At 46.5% G+C, this 21692-nt stretch overlaps 1 protein-coding gene across 1 annotated transcript in view; it reads right to left on the minus strand.

Moving 5' to 3' along the window:
• DDAH1 (dimethylarginine dimethylaminohydrolase 1) overlaps positions 1 to 15242 on the minus strand; it is a 65765-nt gene extending 50523 nt beyond the window's left edge. The window contains exon 1 of the mRNA XM_087733160.1: positions 14850 to 15242. Coding sequence (XP_087589286.1) covers positions 14850 to 15155 — 306 coding nt within the window. The 5' untranslated portion in view covers positions 15156 to 15242. The remainder of the gene's footprint in view (positions 1 to 14849) is intronic.
• Between the last annotated feature and the right edge of the window lie 6450 nt (positions 15243 to 21692).

Here is a 21692-nt window from a genome sequence, read left to right on the forward strand (position 1 = left end):
ATGAGAAAGATAAAGCCATGCTTGGGAAATATCAAAGCCAGGACACGAAACAGCAAGCCCTGGGAGGGACAGGACACACTCGCAGCTAGCGGAGGGGACAGTCATGGGAGTATTTTCCCACTGGTGCCACAAACCCAGCTGCCCTTGTCAGAGCCTAGATAGCAGTCACCCTTCTTTGTATTAGTTTCACCTTCCCCGGCATTTATTTTTGCTACTCTCCAGTCATCCTGCGTGGCCAGGACATGGTGCCACAGCAATCCAGGCTGCAGGGGAGCCACAACTCCAGCTACTGGGTCAGGCAAACCCATTGGGAGTGTTACTGCAGCCAAGCGACTGGCACCAAAGCAAACAGAGACACAGCACAAGAGCCCTTCTTCCGTGCCCAGCAGGCCTACGGCGTTCCAGGCTCTCACAGCCCCTGTTTGATCAGGGTATCACTGATGTCACGGGTCCGCGTCAGGCTTCCATGCACAGGGCTGACGGCTGGGACAACTTTTGGAAACACGGCCACAGAACAGTGCCTACCATCCAACCCTGGCCACGTCAGTTCTAGTCCTGCTCCTGTAAAAGCTCTCCAGTCAGCCCTGCGCAATGCATGGCTGGTTTGGTGCTCTTCTGTCAGAAATGGCTTTCGAGCTGCTCGTGGCATTATCTCAGATAACAAGATGGATGCCACTCCTGGCAGCCTGCCATTTATCAAACCCACCTAGAAATGGCTCCCACTTCTGCTGTTTGCAGGCATAAAAAGACCAGCAGTTCTGCTTCACAAATTTTTAGTGATTCAATTAGCTGTGAAGCAGGGGTATAAGGGCAGTAGAGAGCAGTACCTTTTCCAAAAGGCTCCTTGCACTCTGAAAATGAACAACTATTTCCTGTCACCAATGCTGATATTTTCAGGCTCACTCGATCTATATCAGGCTATTCAGGAAAAGCTTGTCCATCACCTCCACAGCACAAAATGGCAGGTTATCAGCTGCCATCAACTGTCCCACAACAACTTAGATCCCTGGGCCCATGAGAGACTGTCCTCCCCCAGCACCCTTCTGCAAAGGCTCTTCTAGGACACTCTCTTCCATAACATTAAGCCTGGCTCTCAATATATCAAACCTCTGTATGCCAAGTATTCATTGCTAGGCCTTTCTAAGAATCATTTTGCAAAGCTTGGATGGCAACATGTTTTCACAGCTGATGTGGAAAAGCTAGAAACAACATTTCCCAATGAGAAATCTCTGCTTTACAAAGTGTGCACTGTTTCTTAGGGTTAATCTGACTTGCTAAGGGGGGGGGGGAATTCCTTTTATACTGTTGACATAAAATATCTGACTGCCTTAATGGTGGAATCATTCCATTTTCTACTGTCTGTTCTAGGATGGATATACTGAGGCAGGGAAGAAAACAATAAATCAACATCTGACCTCAGAGCACCCATTTCTGGTGCTAGTGATGGCCCATCTTATGCCATCGGACACCCTGATTAAGCCTGAACACAGGTTCCCCTTGCCCGGTGGGATGGAAACACCAGCAAGATCTCTGCAAGGTTAAGGCAGGGCAGCTGCCTCCCAAACAGCAGTCCTTGGACAACTCATGACCTTTGGGATCACAGCAAGTGACTCATTATGAGGCTGCTAAAGAGCTATCAGTATTACAGCTTATTCATAATACATGAGCAGCTTAAGTGGGTCACAGAGACCTGTATATCCAAGTAGCCTGACTCCAACAGCCATCAGTACTGGCAGATTAGGAAAGAATAACAGAAAGTATACTTTCTGTGCTGCTGTCTCCAGTATATTTTCCCCAGCTTATTGTATGAGGCAGTGTACATATTTGCAAAGCCAGATATTGCATCTGGATCAAAGTGTTAAACAGCTATTGATGGATCTCTCTTTCATTAGTTGACACCCAGCTGTACTTTTGGCCCCCGCAACATCCTGGCAATGAATCTGACAGTTCAGTTGTGCACTGCATGACAAAGTACTTCCTTCTGCTTGAATTTGCTGCCTGGGTATTTCTCTGGATGTCATCAAGTTTCATACTATCATTCCCAGTTCATTTTCTCTGTACCATTTGAGATATTGTAGAGCTCTCCTATTTCTCCCTTCCCCTGCCCAAAATAACTTTGGGCTGAAGGCATTTATTAATTAGAGTCACTTCATACAGAAGCAGTCCTACACTGCAGCAAGGTCTTCTCATGCATCCCCTACCTTTTCTGCTTACACGGCATTCCCAGAATGGCTAACCAGAACCTCACACAGCATTTCAGGTCCAGGTGAATAATCAATTTAAGCCCAGTCAAAGAAATGGCTTTTCAGCTATAGTGGAGGTATATAGCATTTAAAAGACTTTTGGAAATGCTCATCTAGAAGGGACTGTCCTGAGCCAGAGCCCTGTGGTCAAGGCAAGCTGGTTGTTTTACTACGTGACAACAAGGTCACATCCCAGAACAAGCAAAGGATTAACAGAAACACTTGCTTTAACGGTCATAAGAGATTGCCGTATGGTACTACTGAAGCACCATTTCTTATGGATTGGAGTTTTGCAGTTGGATTTGCCAGCATCAGTGAAGACGTGGCATCCAGCACGATGCATGAAGTGCTGACAAGGGCTCTCCCCTACATCGACTGACAGGTCACCCCCCTACCCTTTTCTCCATACCAGCTTTGACATCATGTCTCTTCTACCCCGACTACTTTTCCTGCATTGGTGGGGTTTTACCTTTCAGACGGTTTCCTTCCCTAAAACCAGTTCAGATCAAAGGGATCAAGAATTATTGGACAAAGACCAGTGAGGCCAACAGCAGAGCAGTATCTGCCTGATTTCTTCTAGAAACTGCACTAAAACCAGTTGCTCTTTGCACACATTTTGAGCTGCTGCAGCCAGCAGGAACATGGAAAAGGGTCTATCACAACTCTGTGCCACCTCCTCCTCTAACACCCTGTACTCCAGGAAAGCACCACATTTGGAAGTTTCCAAATACACATGGCTACAGGAGTCACCCCATATCACCTTGCAAAAAAACGGGCAAGCTTGTAGAAGACTTCAGTGTTTACTGGAAAAATACAGGTATCCAATTCATATCATCCTCCATCAGTATCTATTGTTTCCATCAGTTTCTATTTGCCCTTCAACAGCAATGCTCACTTCAGCTCCTGCTACCACACTTTGCTAGCACAGGCACTAGTATTCCCATCAGAGGCTTGCAACAGATACCAAGCCACAGACTAGTGCATTAAACTTCAGCGAATACCTAGTGACTAGCAATAGCCACACCACCTCTCCTCTGTACAGTGTTGGAAGAACATGAGATATTTGAGATTCATCACTTTTACTGTTTCAAGCACAGTGATGACAGGCACTTAGCTATCTGGGTAGGTGAAACTCTCCAAAGCACTTGTACTGTTTGCAAAATTAACTCCTGTAGGACTGGTAAATGTCTCTCGCCTTTACAGAGAAGTATGGTCTGGAGTTTACTGCTAAACATTTAAAGTATTTTAAAAAACATAGCTTGCTATTTCTGGACAGCAGGCCAAAAACTAGCTCCATCTCTAAAACACTTGCCTTTCTAGCTTGGGTTTGCATGCAGATGACCCATTTCCATAGCTGCAACTCAAAGGACATCAACCATACTGAAGTGCAGACACATATTCACAAGCAGGATTCTTGCCCTGTAAGATCACCCTTTCTGTGAGGTATGGGATTCAGCTTTCCTGACAGCTCTTACATTAAGCCTCAGAAAAAGAAATGAAAAATCCAAAAATCAATCACAACAGTGCCAATAGCGTCCAATTATGTGGCAGTCTTGTTTCAGTTTGCTTCAGTAGCCAGCTGGGACTGAGCTCAGACAGACAATTTCATCTTGCCAAAGAACTTCAGTTGGCATCCAGAGACGGACATGGATAGCCAGTTCCTTTACTATTAACATACATAAACCTTCCAAAAACAAATGATCACAATTATTTTTTAAAGATGGTGCCAAATACTGAATCTCTACTGAAATGAAAATGAGTTCTGCAAGTCTTGAACAAGCTATTTTTGAAATACTTGTTTGGTTTTGCTATTGACTCAAAATGACAGAAAAATGACACATTACAGTGTGGTCAGCTGACTTGTATGTGATCAGTGGCCTTTGGATAAACGCAAGGCCTGACTCAAGTACATCTCAGCCATAAAAAATTTCATTTAACTTTTCCTGAAAGAAAAATTCCTAATACTGCTACAAAAGAGGCAGCAAGAAAAGATATTGTCACCTGATGCTGTGGGCGCATCATTTATCTTCACCCTAGAACTGTGACTGTCCAGATCTAATACCAAGAGTGAAGCTCTCACACCACAAACTTGATTGATTAGATATATGCTCCTGTAAAGAAACCCAGGGTTTTTTTAATTTTAAAAGCAATTAATGATCAGTAACTACTGACAGTAATTTCTTCCTTGGTAGGAACACATTCTCTACAGCCACCAACCTCTGCAGGCCTGCCATAAGCAATGACTTCTACACAGATGTCTATGTACTGGGGTAACTTACAGGTAATAAAGACTCTGCTTTGCATAGGTGACTTGTGTTTCAGGTCAAACATTTAATAATCAGGTCTACACTTTTGATCCAGGAGACTTCTGACAAAGACCAATTCTCTGAAAACTGAACAACACAGAAGCATCAACACTGTTTGCATGGGCTAATCTGAGCTGCTAAGCTCACAAAATACTCAGTATGAGTGGAGTATTGCAAGTTAAAGCTTGCTATATGGTCACTTCCCACAGCACCCTTGGTGGAGTCATGCTGTGTCTGCAGCAGAGGCCAAAAGTCCCTGTTCGAGTCACTCCAGAAAAACCAGCAAGGGAAGAATAACCAGTAATATAGGTAGAGATTAAAGTCTGTATGTGTTTATCTTAATAAAAAAGTCATTGTTTAGACCAGTCATGCTTAAGAGCTGCATGCCTTGGTCACCTCACCAAGAGGGACAATTGGAGGCAGCAAGTTTAAGGACACAACTGGCCTTGTTGATCAAATGTGGTTTTGGGAGAAATAGTAACAAACCAGAGGTTCTTACTTCTGCCACATTCATGTTTCTACATCAGAAGTAAGTATGTTTTACAACAAACCAGCCTGTCCGCTGCCAGAGCCGAGACTCATGTTCTTGAATTAGCATCAAGGGAATCACGCTGGTTTATACGCAGCGTTAGGAGTTTTGTATAAAATAATCAGGACCCTAGAACTGGAGGAAGCTTGGTAAGATGCAGCATTGGGGCTGCAAGTGAGCACAATGAACTTGGCACCAGAATGTGGAAAGTACTGTTCTTATAAAGCCAACTGCCAGAAGGGCCTGCAAAGAAACACAAGCATTTAGAAGATAATGGGAATAAAAGATTAAGGAATATCTGTTCCACTGGGTTACATACATAGCTAGACAAATAACATTGTGTAAAAACAAGAGACATGTCTCTTCCTAGAAAGTGGAGTAAAGGACCTCGAAACGAGCATTGTACATTCTTGTCTCAAGACAGAGTGCTTTACAACAAAAGCTCCGTATCAGCTAAGAGACCTGGCGTGACGCTGCTCAGAGGAAATGCTAGATTGCTATATAAACCTACAATGCATTAGTTACTTAAGAGTTTAGTGGAAAGGGAAATTAAGAACTTCAATGAAAGTGACAGACAGGCACCTCCACACGCTATTACCAGCAAACAGCTGCACTTACCCTCGACCACAGCACAGCCCTGCAGAGGTGCTGTCAGAGGTGTGCCCTACCAGTGGCGATGCCATCGCAGCTCCCGTTCTTCCCGTGGGAAGTACGGTACAGGGCCACAGCACTACAGCCTGCACTCTGCACGGGAGCACAGTTGGCAGGGCACATCAGGATCCTGGCTTGGGGGAACCAGTACACAGGGGCTATAGGAGGCCACTTTGGAGACACGGAGGGCAAGACAAGGGCCTAGGTAGAGAGACATGGGACTGGAGGAGAGTTTGCAAGTGGAAGCATGTGGGAGGCAGAGGAGGAAAAATGAAGATATATGCTGCTTCTGTGCATTTGTGTGTCCTGGCATGGCACTGGGAGCAGCTGCCCCATGTGCCATTGGTACAGCATGGGAAACCTCAGCTGGGGACTTTGCACTCCATACTGGAGCATCTCGGAGGCCAACAGGCAGGAGCAGAGCACGCAGGAGCTCTTCTGCGTCACACACGCTGCTCTGTCACTCTCAGGAGATGCTGTCAGATCCCATGATGGGCGAGACAGCACCATGGTTTGCATACCAACCCCCTCTTTTGCAGAGAGGGTAGGGTGTTGCAGGCTTGTAGGAAGCATAGGATTAAAATAAAAAAAACCTATCAGGCAACCTACACTGGGTAGGTTATGAACCCTCCTTTGAATCTCAAAACCAAAATTCCAGCAGCAACTATGGTAAACTAGTTTTTACAGTGCTTTTAAGTGAGGCTGTTACCAAAGAAAGAGATTTAGGTCCAATTTGAAAGTCTGGGCAGAGAGATCTCAGGAGAGGAGCAGGGTAGCTCCAAGCCATATGTATAAGTCAGAGGAGCAGAAAAGGCTCCTTTCACTTTTTTGAAAAAATGCTTACATTTACTTGGAACCTCTAGCCACTTAGCATTTGCACTGAACCATAAGCTCACCAAGGGCTATTTATCACAGCTAAAGGAACAGTGATTAACAAGGTACAAAAGCTAACATCAGGCTCACACAATCGGTGTCCACAGGAGATTAAAAACCAGGCATTTAATTTAGGTTCTGCCTTTTTTTAATCCTCTGGTCAGCAACTTGGATATTCCTGAGAAACTTGACATTGCAATTTAATAACAAGGTCTAAATATTGCCTCTGTTAGAAAAGCATGAAACCCAAGTTGCTCATAGGCTGTCCTTAAAAGACTGTTTTACAGTTCTATAGATAGAACCCAATTACAATGAATACAGTCCATTTATACTGATCTGACTAGAAGCTACTTCCTAACATCTTCATTAAACCTGTGATCACAGAAGCAAAACTGAAAGTGAAAAAATACAGTTCTTGGCATAGCCAGTTGACCCAAAGTGTCAGCCCTACTAATGTAGGGTCAGAGCTACATCAGCAATGAACTTTAAGACCAAAGAACCACCTACCTTGAACCATGAGGCAGCACTCAAACTGCAAAGCAGATGGAAGGGGCAGAGCCATAGACACAAATCAAACTGCTTTTGAAATAGTCTGCTTTAGGAGGCTAAAACACCCCTTCTCATGTCTACTGATACTACCATTACATAGGCTCCTGATATGGGTCTACCCAATACTGTCCAAAGGATTGTTTTTTAAATTTCTCAATACTGTTTAAGAGCAAACTTAAGTACTGTTTAAGAAGCTTTTCTCCTCTACTGGGTGCTTTTCAGTTAATTTATATGCTAATACCAAAACACTGAAAATGAAAGCTAATGAAATATATTAAAGAAAACACTGATGCAGATTCTGACGAGAGTTACTTCTTTTCCTTCTGTACCCCATGATGGGCATCGTCTGTTTGCTCCTGGAGAAAGCCTCCAAGTGACACACACTTTGTGGAAGACCATTACATCAGGTTCTGCTAACTATACGCCCTGCAAAAGACAACCAAAACCCATGTTAAAACTCAGGCATACATCTTATCTGAAGTCTGACTGGTACTTCTCAATTCATTTTCAGTGTAACTGAAAACAACACACTGACAATACCTTGCAATCTTTCACCCTAATTTTGAGGTTAGACTGAGAAGGTGATGAAAAGGATAAGCTAAAGGAACATGTATATGGCTCAGTGTAGAATGGGAAAGGTATTCAAGAAAAAAAACATCTGACAAGAGGGTGGAAAGGTACTTAGTGCCATTCCTATTTTTTTTTTTCAACCTTCATGTAAAGCTTTTGCCCATGTTTACTCACCTGCTGTTTTAAGCACTAAGCAATGATGCAGTTTAACCTCCATGCTTTCTATCATAAACTTTTTAGGCAGAACACCAAAGTTAGTCTGTAACATCAAGGGTAAAGCACAATAAGGACATGCAAAGGGGTCAGGGCAAATGTACAATACCTCCACAATTTCTTATGACAGTTTAAAGAACAATGAATTATTTAAAGTGGTAATAAAATGTTTAATCTCTTGCCTCTCTAGTGATCAGCAAGTGCTAAACCTCCATGGAAATGAGACAGATCTTTGCCAGTTGTGCAGAGACGTTGGTTTAAGTGATCAGTCAGCAAATACAGGTTCTTTTGTACTAGCACGTGCTATAAAATAAAATAAAAACCCCATAACCTAATCAAGCTTAGGAGCTAGCAGAGCCTTGAATCTGTTTCTCCTGAGCCTAGCATTTCTATTACTTTGCAACAGACATTATCCTACAGAACTGTCTAGGTCTACAGAGGGAGTGGAGGAAGTGTCTAGCATTTAGCAGTAGCTATGTAGTATTACCTGAGTCTATGCAATACATACATAACAAACTCTATTTGTCTTTTATTTTCTCAGAAGCCTCCACCAACCAGCCTGAGAATCATTCCTGCAAGCAGTAAGCTGCAGCTGGGACCGCAGCCCAGCACAGGGTGCAAGCTCTAGTTCATATATGGCTGCACAGCCCTGCAGAAGCTGGGTGGGAAGGGGGTGGGAGCTGAGCAGGTGAGGGTGCGCAGCACTGAGGAGCAGGTTATTTGGCCCAGCACAGCTGGAAGCTCTGCAGAAGCACTGCTGTGGACAAAGCCCTGCCACCCAGCAAGCAAATTTAGGAAGAGGTACCCAGAGATGCTCAAAAGGCAACTAGGAGGCTTCTCCAACGCTTGCCGAGAGGATGGAATTTGGCAAGCATACTCCTTTGCTGCTCATCCCCTGTCCTCACTGCTGAAGGACTGTCTATCCTCCTACACCACAGGAATACAGCCCCACAAGCTGTCCCCAGTGGGTCTTGTGGGGGAATGTAAGAAATAATACTCTGGGGTGGAAGTTTCCTCTCTACAGCCAAGGAAGAAAGTACAGTGATCTCCTCTTCTGCAGCAGCTCCTGAAGCTTTCCCAGCACCAGCTATTCTCCATTCCCTGTGTGGCAGCAGAGAATAGACCAGGTCACTGTGGGTGCATTTTGCTGAGCTTTTGGGTTTCCATCTGTCTGCATAAGCACAGAAATGGTGGAAATGCCGTTTTGTGCTATCCCAAGCACATTAAGAAAACTTAGGCAGTAAGAGCAATGTGCTGATGAGGGCTTTTCTCAGCCACTAACCCTGTTGTGTTCAGTGGGTGACGTGAAGAGTTTATACTAGAGGAATAAACAACTGAGAACATACTGCTGGAACAAAAGGTGCTGGGACTGGCAATCTGATCAGCGATCACAACATTTCCATTGGAGTTACTCAATGTGAACATCAAGTGCACTGGTGACTGCACACAGCTAAACAAAACACCAGCTTATCCACATTAGCGATCTACCTCTGGCTTACTTCAAAAGCCTTTACCTTTCTGCCAAATCCAAAACTCCCCAGAAACTATAAATTATAAAATAAGTTCAGAAGTTGATAACACAGAAACATAATGCCTTGAAATAAGTCTGACTCTTGCAAACAAATCATTAAATGCATGACTAATTTTTCTACTTTACTAAAAAAATACTGGGCTCCTTCCCAATACTGACTTAACATGACCAAATTTAATTCAAGTCTTTTCTCCCTACAATAACTTGGAGCACGAACAGACATAACCCCAGATTTTATTTTGCTTTGTTCCAGACAGACAACCAGTAAAGAATCCAATGGTGCTGGAGGGGTAAGCAATAGTATCTATAAAGCCTGAAAGCTCAATCAATGCTATTAAACTACTGCAGAAATTTGCCTGCTGAATACGCTGTTACAGTAATTGATGACAAGCCTTCTTAATAAGGAGTCTAGTCAGTGAAAGAACATGCTGCATCAATTCTTAAATATTGCATTATGTGTTTTCAGCAGCATGAAACAGGGGAGATGGAGACAGTGCTGCTCAGTTCACACATCTGGCAGACAGTTTATCAGGAGGCACAAGGCACCTGAAACAGCACTGCTCCAGCTGCATATTCAACCAGGCTGTTGTCTTTGAGATGCACTTTGGCAGCCCCCTGTGCCCTTCAACTTTCACTGGTCTGATCAGGCTTCAGAGCTTGACCTACCACATGCTTCTTGGCAGGTTTCCTGGACACGAGCTCTCCCTCTATTAATTCTTTGCAGAAATGGGACCCTACAACCCTGTTGCCCTCACCCCTTCCTTCCTCCACTGCTCCTGCCTGCTCTGTACAGAAGTCCATTAAACAGTTAAGAGATCAGCAAGACAAGCCTGGCTAAGTCCTGCCTTACAGGCAGGCTCAGGTCAGGAGTGCATGCTCAGGAGTTGGGCTTTACATTAACTGGGTTAAGCCAAGTGTACGCCAACTGTACTGCTAAAACATTCATGGACTTGTGCTTACATTACATAAAAAGAATAGAGATTTCACTTTGAGAAACTGGTGCTCTACATAGACTGCATCCACCCTCTTTCCTTCCCTATCACCCAGTTGACCGTGCAAGTGACAATGCACTACAACAGCCTTGGTTCATTTTCATACCCAGCTGATCAAGCCAGCTGGAGTAGGAGCACAGTCTTTCAGAGGCAGCATGAAGAAACTGGTTTCACAAGGCTTCATCCTTCTCATTTTCTAGCAGTGGACCCATCAGACCAGAAGCCATCCAGATTTAATGACTGTCTGCTGTCTCAACAGTGAAGATTTCATGGCAGTTCAACTGACAAACGCCTGACTCCATGTATCCTAACGTACAACAGGTTTCATGCTTACAGAATAATTCAGGTTGAAAGGGACCTCAGGAGGTTTCTAGGCCAGCCTCCCACTCAAGGCAAGGCCAGCTATGAGAACAGACCAGATTGCTCAGGGCTTTATCCAGCTGGGTCTTGAAAACCTCCAAGGATGACAACTACACAGCTTCTCCAGGCCCTTGTTCCACTGCTCGGCTGTCCCCACTGAAAAGCCTTCTCCTTATACTCCATTGAAACCACATACTTCAATCTATGTCTGTTGTCTCTTGCCCTCCTGCCACACAACTGAACAGCCTGGCTCCATGTTCTTGATAAGATGAGGTCTGTGAGTGCCAAGTAGAGAGGGTCATTGCTTCCATCAGCCTACTAGTTCTGTTAATACAGCCCAGGATCCTGTTGGCCTGCAGGAACACACTGCTGGCTCATGGCCACTGTGATGCCCAACAGATCCCCCCCAAGGGGTGTTTCTGCAGAGCTGTCCCCCTTCCACTCAGTCCCACCTAGGGATCCTTCCTTCCCTGGAGCAGGACTTTGCATTTGTCCCTGCTCAACTCCATACGGCCCCCAGGGGTCAGCCCCTTCTTTCAGCCTGGCAAGGTCCCTCTGAACAGCAGCCCAGACTTCATGGGCATTGCCTCTCACCCTTGCCCCCCTCAGCCCAGTTTGGGGCTGTTCACAGCTCGACACAGATGCACCCATCTCCTCCAGGTCACTCAAAGACATTTAACAGAGCAGATGCTAGGACAGACCCCACAGCAACTTCACTTGCCACCAGCCTCCAGTAATTATCTCAATGGGGAATGCAGAGACTGAACAAATCTCAGAGAAGACCTTGGGAGGCTGCTGACAGCCACCCACCAGGATGAACAGAAGGGGCTCCTGCAGCTCAGGGGGGCCACAGGCCTCAGCACCTGGACTGACTGAGCACCTGCAGCTGGTACCTCCAGAACCAGGGCTGGAGGCAGCAAAGGCAGAGAAGCTCTGGCTACAATAAGAAACACCCTCTCTGGAAGCTACAAGAAACACTGCTGCTTCTTGGGTGGCTCTTTACAAAAGCAAGGTTATCACCGATGTTTGCCAAGATGTCCAAGGCACATGCCAAGCCCTCCACCACAGCATCAGAGCTCTGGGCAAAGTAGTCGTGCACATTTCTGCTTTTAAAGCCTTGACCACCTTACTGTTTTCAAGATGACATCCTGGTCACTAACTACTCAAACAAAGCAGACTCACTAGCTAAACACAACTCACAGTCACCATGCTGGGGAGGGAAGGCTGCCCCAGGGGATGCAGAGGAGGGGAGAGGGGCCAGGAGCAGCCAGGCATCGTCCCACAGAAATGAGCATCTTCTCCCTGTCTCCACAAAGCGCTGCTGGAACGATGTTCCCAGGAGGAAGAATTGTTGTAAACAATTAAGAGTCACACGTTCAGACAAGGACTACACTGCAGTGTCATGCATTGTTATAGCTTTAAGAGGATGTTTGTTCAATTATTTTTTCTTTTTTACTTCACAGAAAACTCAGGGGACAGATCACACCATTCAAGAAAACTAATGAGGTTCAAATTATGCTACAAAGCTTTTTCTCTCCTCTTGATTCATGACACTGCCTGGACAAGTCACCCGTGGAAAGAAGTAAATATGTTCTGCTGTTTCTAGTAAACATTTACCATAGAATCATAGAATCATTTAGGCTGGAAAAGACCTTAAGATCATCAAGTCCAACCGTTAACCTAGCATTGCCAAGTCATGTTCAGGCTTTACTTCCAATCACTTCTGATGTACTACTTCATGCAAAATAGGGAGTGCTGATCAATAAGAAACCTGGTCTCAGGGCCAGCAGACGTGGGCCAAGCAAAAAAAAAACCCAACCCATAATATAAACAGAACAGATTTTGTATTCTTCTCAAACTGACAATAAACTCTGTAATTCAATGATAAATTGTTACCATATGCACACCCTGCAGCACAATTCTTTTTAATTTTTGTGGATGCTGGGAAATAACATCTAATTATGGTTTAAAACAATTTAACATATTTAGGATTACAAAAGTAAATGTGACATCTTGTGGGCTTTTTTTTGTTAACAGAAAAAAAGCTTTGCTTCACCTGACTGGTACTTATAACAGGTAGGATACAACTATTAGGTGCTTAATTTGCTGTTTGTAACCCCAGGAGAGGGATAATGCTGTCAGGTACTCACACCCAACACTGTTTTGCTGAACAGTCCAGCAAACCCCTCCTCTCTGCCTCACACATCACTAGCTGTCCTCCATTACTTCTGCAACCTTGGGTTATGTGTCTTTGTTCACTACTTTTGCTGAGCCAGAACAACTAGATACTGAAGGGAGGAGAAATTAACCTGCTTCTTTGTAGAGAGTAAAAAATACCCCACATCCTTTGCTTTCTCGTTTCATGCTTTTTAATTTCCTTATGGCACCTCAAATGGTACAGCAAATAGTTACAGCCACTCATATTCAGCTCTGCTGCCTTATCTAGTCTCTTCTAATTCACTGTGCGTTGGCACAATTTGAGACCTCAAAATGGAAAAAAAACATATTGAGCCAGAGCTGATACCCCCCCACACACACTTGTGAATTTGCACAATTTCCCCTTTAGGAGAAGTATCTCAGTTATTGAATTTGCACAAAGTGCAATAACTGAGATATTTCTCCTAAAGGGAAAATTGTGCAAGTGGCAATGGGAGTCACATAGCTACATACCAGTGAGTCATGGGAAGGACCAGAGAAAACTCACTTGGACTCTGGCTGAGAAACAGCTGCTTCTGAGAGCAGCATGTGGCAAACACACTTTACTCTGATGCTGTCACCTTTAAGAGCATTCAGATGTGCTTCAAAGAGTAAATACACATGGGTATGCACAAGGAAGTGCGCGTGTACAAGATCTGTGCAGTATCTCAGACTGTCACACTGCTGGACAAAACTCAAGTAAACTTTGTTATTGCTAAAAGACGGGCACTATCTCAGAAATACGAAGTGGAGACACTCATCCATTGCACTCAATGGCCAAGCGCAGCTACCGGTATACTACAGCTAGCGGCCCAGCCCTGTCCCACAGGCACAACAATACCTGCTTGTGGATCACACGATGAGCTACGGTACCACAGAGAAGATGGTAATCAGAAGAGATGGGAAGATGGTTATGTTGACATGCTCACAGGAAGGCAGGTTGCCAGTGTAGTAGATTCACAGCTTCAAAAAGGATAAGCTTTGTTTAATTTGCTACTCACAACTCCTTGAGGAGATAACTGGGTGGCACTTCAGTACATGCACTGCCTGATGAACTAGTTTATGAATGAGCTGAGCGTATTAAAAGAAGTCCTAAGAATATCTCCAGCAAGGCTCCGGCGGCTGCGCATCCTTCACACCTCTCTCCAACGAGACGGACTGCGTCCCCTGCACATCCACGCACCTCTCGCCCACAGAGCCTGCGGTGGCTGCACAGGGAAGGCGATATCAGGTTCAAGGGCATTCAGGCTAAGACTGAATACACCAAAACAAACACCAGCGCACAGGCCAGTGGGTACGATTACCGTAGGTATCGGTAATGCACTGCCTGGAACAGAGCTCAAGTTAAGCGTACAATGAAAACGGGGTTTGGACCCAGCAGTGCTGCAGCAGGGACGCGAACCTGCACGACCGACGGGCCATCCATCCATCCCGCAGGACCGAGCCGGGCAAGCTGGCGGGGAGCGGGAGCCCGCACCCCCCAGAAAGGATGAGTCATAGTTTACACCGTCCACTCGTTTTCAGGAGCAGGCGAGCCCCGCTCTCCGGTGAGCCCCCAGCGCGGCCGGGCTCGGCGGCACCGGGACCGAGCGCCGGGCCAGAGCTGCCGCCCGGGCCCCGCCGCGCCGGTCCCACCGCGGAGCGCTGCTGCTCCGCCCGCGATCCCGGCTGCCGCCGCCGCCGCCGCGCACCGCGCTGCCGCCGGGGCTGCGGGGCGGGCCCGGGGACACGCCCGACGGGGCGGCCGCCCCAGCCCACCTGCGCGGCGCGGACACCGCTCCCCACGGCCCCGGCCCGGCCCCGGCCCCTCCCGCACCGCACCGCGCCGTACCGTACCTCCTTCCTGCGGCTGGGCGCGCCTGGGCGGGTCAGGAGCGCCGTCTCCTCGCAGACCACGGCCGCGTCCTCCACGAAGACGCAGTCGGGGAGGCTCTCGTCGGCCGGCAGCTCCAGCACCTGCAGCCCCAGCTTGCCCCGCAGCACGCCCACGTACAGCTGGTGCTCCCGCTCCGCCCGGGCGAAGTCTACCTCGGGGCCCGCCGCGCTGCGCAGCGCCTGCCGGCACAGCGACTCCGGTAGCGCCCGCACCACGGCGTGCGTGCAGCGCCCGAAGGCGGCGGGGCCGCCGCCCAGCCCGGCCATGCTGCGCGGCGGAGCAGGCAGGGAGGGAGAGAGAGAGAGGGACGGGCGGCCGCCGCCGGCCCTGGCAGCTGATGAAGCGCCGCCCGCGGCCCGGCCGCGCCCCATTGGCTCCCCACCAGGCACATTTCCATGGGGCCGCCGCCAAGCGCGCTCCCATTGGCTGGCGGCGGCGGCCGGGCCGCGCTATTGGCCGCTCCCCGCAGGGCGCCGCTTACCTGGGCGGCGGGCGGGAGCGGCGCCGCCGCCCGCTCAGCCCTGAGGAGCCAGGGCGATCGCCGCGGGGGCGGCGAGGCCCGGCCGGGGACAGGCGGTGCGGCCTCGACCCTCCGTGGGGCGGCCCCGGCGCTTTCCCCAGGCCTCGCCCCTGGGCAGGGCGTTGCGGCTGCCCGTGCCTGCCGTGGGGCTCCGGGACCACAACGCGGTTTGAGGGGCAGCGTGGTTTCACCGAGTAATTTCCCGTAGTTACGTGCAAACACACACCTACGCTGGCAGAATCCAAACACCTGCCTCTCCCTGCATTCCTCTGCTCATTCAAGCTCAGCATGGGCGGGGGGAAGGCTGCTTACCCCTCCTGCTCGGGGACCCATCGGGCCAGCTGCCCGCGTGCCCTTTGCGGCCGCCTGCCGCTTCCCCGGCGGCAGAGCGGGAGGCCGGGCGTTCATCCATCGGCCGAAGGAAGAACATCCCACCATGAAGGCAGTCCCAAATACAAATCCAAAGGAAATAAGCCCAGCCGCTTCCTACTCCCTCGTCATGGCTTTCTACAGGGCCGCTCAGTGGCAGAGCGTGCCCTCCTTCTTCGCTCCTTTACGCTGCTGAAGTTGCCACCTCTGTGGGGTAGAAGGGGCACCAGCATTTTGTTCCACCTCTGCCTCAGGGACTGAAGCAATGAGCGTTTTCCACCCCTTCCCCCAAAATAAACCCTTACTTCCCCCCGTTTCTTTTTCCCCAGGTTGTATCGTGACTTGAGGTTGCCCCGGACGAGGGCCGGCCCCTTTCGGCGCACACCTCTGGCTTCCAGGCAGGAGGCGAATGAGGCTTTGGGCCAGACCTCACGCCATGGACGACATCCACAGCATCAGCCCCGCTTTCGCTGCTCCTGTTGCTGCCCTCTTAAGTACCTTCGAGGCGTCTCCTCACCGGAGCAGACGGGAAGAGAGGAGGAATATGAATTTTCCTTCCAGCTCTTCTTTTTCTGGCAAGGCTCTTTCAAGTGTCCCTCTGGTCATGGAGGGGACCCCACCAGCACACAACTCCCTGGTCCCCCTTCGGTGCTCAGACAAAACCCAGGCAGCTGCTCCGGCCATGCTGTCACGGACATCGGCACATGTTCAGCGTTTGGGAATATGGTTAATGAATAGCACGAAGGAAATATCAAAGTGTGTTTCCAAAATGGCAGCTGACTAGATTTTCACCTGTGTTTTCCACATGTTCTCCAAATATCCAGTAAAGGCTGCCTTTACTTAACATGCATAGGCGCAGTTAGGGAATTGAGCTGCTAGCATGTAGGACATTTCAAATTCTTGAGAAACCACTATAAATGGTATTATACCTTCTCTGGTATAATGTGTGTGATCCTTCCACAGTTGTTAAAGCCTATTTTTACTTATTACAGATTTGGGATATGGCCATTGGCACACATTGGTTTGCTTTTTGTTAGCATGACTTTTAGCCAGAAGAAAAAGTGCTACTATCCTTCTGTAATTTAAAAAATTGCCAGGGTTGCTATCTGAAAAGGTATTGAAAATAGTTGTTCTTGCAGCCAACAGATCGTAAAATTCTAGTCAATACAGATTTTTTTTGACATCCATAAATACCTTATGAATTTATAAACGATGACAATTTTTAGCTCTCAATGAGATTACAGGAATATGAGAGAGGAGGTGATGCCACACAGTCATCTTGTACACACATGATACACTAGGACAGGGAGGTTTGCCCCGGAGGCATTGCCACTGGCCCAGGCTGACCTCAGGTGGCCACAGCTGCTCCCTGGGAGCTGGCCAGGTATCACTTCTGACAGCCTCTCAATACCTTTCCGCATTATGGGAGACAAGGCTGGAGGACGGAGGATCTCTTTATGAGATGCAGTGCTATGAGATAGTGGTATGCTACGAATACAATGTGTTTTGGAAATACAAAACGTTAGCTATTTAGACAAAGTTACAGAAGCAACGACTACAGTAAAAAAAAAAAAGTAATCTGTATTTCCATACATGTATAAAACGGTGCAGTTTAAATACAAATGAAGATCTGTTTGCTGATCGTGATTGTTCTACTATTTATGTTGAACAGAAAGGCATCATTAACAATCTAGGAACAGATGCAGCCAGAGCAAAATTGTACATGTTTATAATACAAGTAAAAAAATATCAGTTTACTCACAAATTAACATTACATAATAGAATGTGTTCATACAGTCTTGTGGGAGTGATGTTAAAACTCATGATATGCAGTAATACAAAATGGGTCAGTTACAGTCATCGCCGGAGTATTTATTGTCTACCTTGCTCTATATCCAGTATTTTCCTGTAATTTTGTCCTGCTGCAGTGACTGGTGTAAAAGAGCAAAGCTACCCCCCAGCAAAGTAAAAAGCTGTGTCACACTACAGAATTCATGCAGAATGATGAAAACCATGCTTGCAACAGAAGATGGACTGCAGACTGCTTAAGCACTATCATAGAAAGCTGAAAACGCTTCGTACAGAAAATACAGAAAAGGATGCAAATCCAGGTGTTTTGTGACTGACACTACACAGAGTCATCTGCTGGCAGTGACAGTGAGAAGAAAATTGCTGTGCAAAATGTACTTGAGGAAGCATATGTGAATAGCGCATTCACTTTGAGGAGCAAGGAATAGATACTGAAAAAAGGAGATATGGTTTAAAAGCTATGACAGAAAAGTCATCAACACACAGAGTGAAATTTCATCCATTTGACAAAATCACCAGCAGCATATCGATAAGATGTTTTTTTTTTTTTTTACAGCCGTGACTTGAGAACAGTCTGCAGCTATGTAAAAAGCTGCCACAAAGATGAAGGGAATAATTTCCACAAGGTAGAAGGCAAGCAACAGACTTAAATTATTGCAAGGAAAAGTATGAAAAATTTTCTAACAACAAGGAGCAGCGAAAAAAGATTGCTTGGGAAGAATGTGCAGCCTCCATAACAGGTGGTTTTAAGAAGAAGTTAAAGAAATATCTGCCAGGAGCACAAAGCCAGAGCTGGGGAAGAAGGATGGATGAGAAGAGGTCCTTTCCAGTCCTGTGATTCTTTTATCATTTTTACGCTGAAAATGATTGATAATTTTAGTGAAAACAGCTACGTAAGGATGAGTCTGATGTCCCCAATTGCAAATGCGCAACCTTTATGTGCACCACTAGGTGACTGAAGGTCACGGCTGGTCACTGCTGTTGAACAGTTTGTGTGACCATGACAGAGGAGAATTTGGATCACCGCCAAATGCAAACGTGTACCACATGGGCTGATTGCTCAGGCGTGCTAGATGGCTGCAAAGTTTGAACACAGTTACCGTTGCGTACAGATGCTGGAACAAGACCACTGGCTCTAAAGCCTTAATGGACCTCTCTCACACTATTAATGAAATGCTACTTGAAACACGAGACAGTGAAAAGCCAGGACAAGACGGCAACTCAGCCATTCAGGCACCAGCACGTCCCGCTATGTCCATGGGAATCTGCACCAGAAAGATGGAGAGACACCAAGTTTCACTTTTTAAAAGGAATAAGAACTTGAATGATTTCTTCACCTCAACAGAAAACCGTGCAACTACTGCACAGCCAAATGCCATTATTAATAGAAGCAAATACTGCTCTGCAGGAAAAGCTCCCCTTACAATCAATGGGTCATTCTCTCAGTAAAGGTACAGGATCAGGTCTTACTTACAGCCACAGAAGAGAAAAATGTTACTTTAATCATGCTTTAGATACACGAAAAGCAACTCAAAGGTGGTTTCATCCAGATAGTTGACAGAAGTTTTCAATTTCTGCTCTAATACTGTAATACAAAAAACCACAGTGATTCAGTGAAGCAGTATTTTTACTAAATAATTACGTGTCTGGGCTCCTCCTTTAGAGAAGCTAAAGACATTAGGCAACAACTGACTTCGCTTAACTTCACCCCACTGCATGGACAAGGTCCCGAGTGTTTTTGCATTTTCCAAATGCTGCACAGATTTAGCTCGCCATCTATTCTTTACGTAACAGATCACTCCTGGAAGAGGAGACCAACCACTTCTGGGTGGTGTAAATCAGCAGTGCATCTGCCAGCTTGTAGAGAAATCCTTTTGGGGAGCAGCATTTTCCCTTGCCTGAGTTGAACCCGAGCTATCTCACAGAGTCTTACCAGGGTCAGATTAATTCTATATATAGCTGGTTCAGGGGAAACACAATATTTGTTTTGTCTGCTGCTGGATAATGAGCTGGGCGTTTTCTCAGCTGGCATTTCGCATCCTCCGGAGAAGGAGGAATTCCCATGAGCTGACAGCTCCGCAGTTGTTGGGAGACAAGGCTGTCAAAGGGTGATTCTTTAAAAGTCAGCTTTGGCAGCATTGTTGCCGTGACACATGGCACCAAGGAGCCTGGACGGCACGCAGAGGCGCAGGGCATTCCTCGCATTTATAGTCTTCCCACGTGTTTTGTTACAATAGGTTGCACTAGTACAATCAGGATCAACTTTTGGATTCACTTGGCTGAGCAAACAGATCATTGGGGAGAGAGCTGCAGGACTCTGACTATTTACCTCCTGTGCTCCTATCTCCTCACCTTCACCATGCCTTACATCCACTTCTGCCCTTCTTTCTCTGCAGGGGAAAAGTCACTTGTTGAATTTTGAAAAAAGCATGGGTTAGGTACCACAGGTTCAGATGTCCACAGCTTAAAAATAAGATTAGTACTCTGTGGAAATTTATGCTGAACTACAATAGTTGACATCTCGCTTACAGAAAAGAAGAGAAAGACACAATTTGTTTCCCTGATGGACATACTTCCCAGAAATATGCCAGAAATACTGTGCTAGCCAGGAGATAAAGAGGAGACAGGGCTAGGATAAATGCTTTGTAAATTGTTCTTGTTGTGGCTGCCCTGGGAAAATTAGACACTAAGACTTTTCCCGCTATCAGACATCATTTTTAATAAAGTATGCAATTTTATCAACTTGGCAAGAAAGCATCAGCTCCAGCAGTAGAAGGGGGGGGTGGCTGGTGCCATTCGCACTTCCACAGCTGTTGTTCAATGGGTCTTACAAATCCAAAACCAGTTGCTGTGAGGTGCTGCCGGTGCCCCTGCGGGCAGCGCAAAAAGGCTGCCTGAGGGAAGTGGGGGATAAAGTCTTTGGTAAATCATGGCTGCTAAACTGGGCGGCACTGATATAAGAGGAATAATGCACATGCCGGGTTTTTTTCAAGTCTTCAAGTCTTCCACCAAAACTATACCTTTATTCCCTAAAAAACCAACAGCTTAAAAATGCTGATTGATGCAGGTTAATATTTTCTAAAGGACCCAAGCCCTTTGCAATGTAACCTGAGTTGCTTTTTAATGTTTATCCTAAGTCTCCATTTCCCTTTTCTATGGAGCCAGCTGACCAGTTGGCAGCACCCCGCAGGTGTGACAGGCTGTCCTTCTTTTTCACTGCCCGAAAAGCCCTTGCAAGCTCAGCAGTAAGATGCAATGACATTTGGCTACAGCATTTCTTGCTTTTCTTAGTTTGCATTTCCCATTCCTTCCAGGAGCCAGTGGCTGGAGAATGAATTCCCAGCCTTTCTTACCACTTAGGCATCTTCTGCCTTGATTTGTAAATGCTTGGTGCATTTTTGGTGTTGACTTGGTCAGTAACTTGCAAATGCAACTATGAAACTGTGTATTTACATGAAACTCATTAAAGTGGAATTAGCTTTTGTATCCACAAGAAAGAGAACATGGGGAGAGAGAGAGAGATACACACATCTACATATTTATATGTATGCACACGAGTCAAGAACTTTGTGGTTTCCCTTGTGTGCCTGCCAAGGGCAAGCAGTTCTTTTGCCAGCTTCCTTGGCACTAAGATTAGTGCTAGAGACAAACAGACAGATTAATACATCACAAATTAAGAAAGGGAAAGATTTCCTATAGGCTTTTTTACTGAGTTTATTAATATGTTGTCCTAAGTGTCAGAGTTAAGAAGCTAAGAAACATGAAAAGATACACAGATTAGCTTCAGTATTAATGTATCCAGGCTGGCGGCAATAACTCTTGCTGTAATTCATCACAAAACAGACATTAAATGATCTTTTCTTCTTCAAAGGGAAATGTTTGATAGCTGTTTGGCCCTCTATAGGGGAACAACGTGTAGGTGCTTCCATAGGAAGCAGGTAGTAGGGAGGGAGCGACACCGGTTGGAAGGCTTGAGGAGGCAGCGGGTGATCAGTTTGTTCATTTGAACCCATGCTGTTCCTTATCACTTAACCAAGAGGTTTCTGGATGCCTCTAACTCAGCAGCTGAAAAAGAAAGGAGAAATGGAGCAGTTAAGGTGGAGTT

Source organism: Nipponia nippon, unplaced genomic scaffold (assembly GCF_047370975.1).
Source record: "Nipponia nippon isolate SJK-2023a ecotype South Korea unplaced genomic scaffold, ASM4737097v1 scaffold_5, whole genome shotgun sequence".
In the NCBI taxonomy this organism is placed as follows: domain Eukaryota; kingdom Metazoa; phylum Chordata; class Aves; order Pelecaniformes; family Threskiornithidae; genus Nipponia; species Nipponia nippon.